A 3,138-nucleotide genomic window follows, 5' to 3' on the forward strand; every position below is an offset into this window, starting at 1 on the left:
GTGTGGCTCGGCCGGGTGCAGTCCTCCGAGCTGCTGGCGCTGCAGGAGCGTTTGCTGCGGCGACTACAGGCCGACCCCAGCCCCCAAGCCCCGTCGGTTGCTGAGGCGGGCACGCTCCTGCTCTGCGAGCCAGCGGGGCCTGCGTACACCGGCGGGCTGCGCGGTGGGCTGACGCCTGAGGAAACTGCGCGGCTGCGGGCCTTAGGCGCCGAGGTGCACGCCACAGGACGCGGCGGCCTGGCCACCTTCCACGGACCCGGCCAGCTGCTCTGCCACCCTGTTCTCGACCTGCGGCGCCTCGGCCTGCGCCTGCGCACTCACGTGGCGGCGCTGGAGGCCTGCGCAGTGCGACTGTGCGAGCTGCAGGGCCTGCGCGGCGCCCGCGCGCGACCCCCGCCCTACACTGGTGTCTGGCTGGCGGAGCGCAAGATCTGCGCCATAGGTGAGCGCCGCGGGGTGGAGCCTGAGGCCGGGGCACTGTATGTGAGTCACTGGACTCTCTTCAGTGGTAGTTTATATTCCGAGGTAGAAGAGCCATCAGAGGGTGTGTAGTTCGATACTCATGGTGGTAGAAACACCAGGATGAATTACCAGGTTACTTCCATGAATCACCGCGGGACGATAGGACGTTAATGTTCAAATGTTCAAAGCAGCACGAGCTCTGTGTTAAAGGAATCTCTATAACAAGGGCAGCTGATACGTAACTCCACCCTCCCCGCCTCCAGCAAACTTAGCCCGTCACCCAGTCTCTGTTCCATTTCATGCTCCAAAGACAAAGTCAGAAAACCAGTTGTCTGGCCCAGTTCCCTTACTGTACTAGAGGGATCCCAAGGCTGTGGGAAGGGAAGGATACCTATTCTAAGATCTTTTGGCTTGCCTTACAGGAGTCCGTTGTGGAAGACACATAACATCCCATGGCCTGGCTCTAAACTGTTCTACGGACCTCACGTGGTTTGAGCACATTGTGCCCTGTGGACTGGTTGGGACAGGAGTCACTTCGCTGAGTAAGGAGCTGCAGAGGCTTGTCACTGTGGGTGAAGTAATGCCACCTTTCCTTGTGGCCTTCAAGGAGACTTTCAAGTGCACACTGATCTCAGAGGACAGCCCAAACTGAAGAGCATTTGTTTCCCTTAGTCCAGCCAGGATGGTCCTGTGGTAGAAGGCACCAAGTCTGAGTACAGTCACCCGAAGCCGATTCTAGAACTGCTGTGTAATTTTACTGACGTGAGACCACAGACAGATCATGAGCTCTGAGCTATTGCTTGTGTTCCCCCCATCTACCTCAGGGATGCTAGATGTGAAAACACTATGAAAAGCCTTGTACTACATAAAGCTTTATCACGACCCTGGTTTCTCACCTGAGAGAAACTCCAGTGTCATGAACTGTCACTTCTCAGTTCCTTTTAACTTCCTCAGTGCTACATCTAATTGAGCAATTTTGGTCTCTGAATCCTTTGAGTTTTAGAAGATCAGATCTCTGAGTGGCCCAGGTGAAAATGATGTGATATACTATTTTCATTCTCAGTAGGCCCTGGTGCTTTCTTCAATAAATGGAAAAGCTTCTTCAAAGGTTGAATCCCCCAAGTTTTATACCTTACCTGTTTTTGCTTGAGTTAGCATGAAGTAGGCCAGAAAAAACGAGAATGATTTCTCCTTCCACAGAGATGCTATGGCGATAAGATTTTCATGCATGAGATCCCTAGGTTTGTAAGAATGCCTGTTAGCTCTTGCTCATTGTTTGTGGATCAGGAATTTGGGAGCAGCTTATCTGGATTAGACTCTTACATGAGCTTGCCTTAAAGGTGTCAACTCTCGTTGGAAGGCTTAACTGGAGGACAGCTTCCAAGATGGGTCACTCCATCTAGCTTAGTTGTTTCTAGTTGTTGACAGGAGGCCTCAGTTCCTTACTGTGTGGGCTCTACTGTAGGGCTGCTTGTATGTTCTCATGACAGGCACAGGCTTCTCAGAGCAAGTGATGTTAGAGAGGACAAGCTAGGCACTACCATGATCTAACTTTGAAAGTCACATGATCCTTTCTGTATTATTCTTACAAGTGAGCCTTATTTAGTGTGGAAGGGACCACATAGGAGCTGCAAGAGGTGACGATCTGGTGGAGCCATCTTGGTGACTGGCTCTCATAGCCTGTTAAAGAGCTGTGACTGAGACCCTGGTGCCAGCCTTGGCACTTTGGAAAAGTCATTTTCTCTCTCTGGGCTTCAGTTTCCACTTAGACCAGTGCTGTTCACTAGAAACATAATAGGAACTGTATTTTAATTTGACATTTTCTAGGAACTTCCATTTTTAAAAAAAGCTTTTTAAAAAAGTGATTAGTTTTAATACATTTATCCCAGTTTATTTTTTTTAAAAAAAAAAAACCTATATGAAGCTGGGCATGGTGGCACATGCCTTTAATCTCAACACTCAGGAGGCAGAGGCAGGCAGATCTCTTTGAGATGAGCCCAGCCTGGTCTATATGTTGAGTTCTAGGCCAGCTGGGACTACAGGGAGACATTGTCTCAAAAAAAAAAATCTATAGGAAGCAATTTAAGCATTACTAATATTTTACAGTTATATTAAATTTTCAAAATTTGGTGTATATTTTGTACTTTTGGTTTTGTTTTTGAGACAGGGTCTTATGTAGCCCCAGCTAGCCTGTAACTTACTCTGTAGACCAGACTGGCCTCGATCTTAGATCTACCTGCCTCTGTCTCCTGAGTGCTGGGATTAAAGGTATATGCTACCATGCCCGGCTATTTTTTTTTTTGAAGACAAAGTCTTTATCCCAGGCTGGCCTATGTAGCCAAGGGTGACCTTGAACTCCTGGCCCTCCTGCCTTCACCTCTCAAATGCTGGCACTACAGGTCTGAACCACAAACCTGCCTCATTCTGACTTTTGCATTCTCAGGGTTCTCTGGCTTCTAGGAAGAAAGGTGAATCTTCTCACATCTGAGATCTGATTTTTTAGTGTAAATAATTTATATTAGTTGTTCATGAAATACTTTAGAGGCATCCTGCTCTGTCGTAAAGAGATGAAACCAAGGCTTAGGAGAAATGTCAAGGTCACACAGTAAATAGTGACAAACCAGGAGGACGTCTCAGGAATAAGTCCTTTCTTGTGCCATTTTCCTGCTATGCACA

The 3,138-nt window shown here is 48.4% G+C and overlaps 1 protein-coding gene across 1 annotated transcript; it reads left to right on the plus strand.

Moving 5' to 3' along the window:
- Positions 1-6: 6 nt before the first annotated feature.
- On the plus strand, positions 7-2,293 carry Lipt2 (lipoyl(octanoyl) transferase 2; the record flags this gene model as incomplete). The annotated part of the gene is made up of 2 exons (XM_008852699.3): positions 7-442; positions 885-2,293. Coding segments are annotated over 2 exons (666 nt in total), but the record flags the coding sequence as incomplete, so codon positions are not given.
- Between the last annotated feature and the right edge of the window lie 845 nt (positions 2,294-3,138).

This window comes from Nannospalax galili, unplaced genomic scaffold (assembly GCF_000622305.1).
Source record: "Nannospalax galili isolate Female #2095 unplaced genomic scaffold, S.galili_v1.0 scaffold686, whole genome shotgun sequence".
Lineage (NCBI taxonomy): Eukaryota > Metazoa > Chordata > Mammalia > Rodentia > Spalacidae > Nannospalax > Nannospalax galili.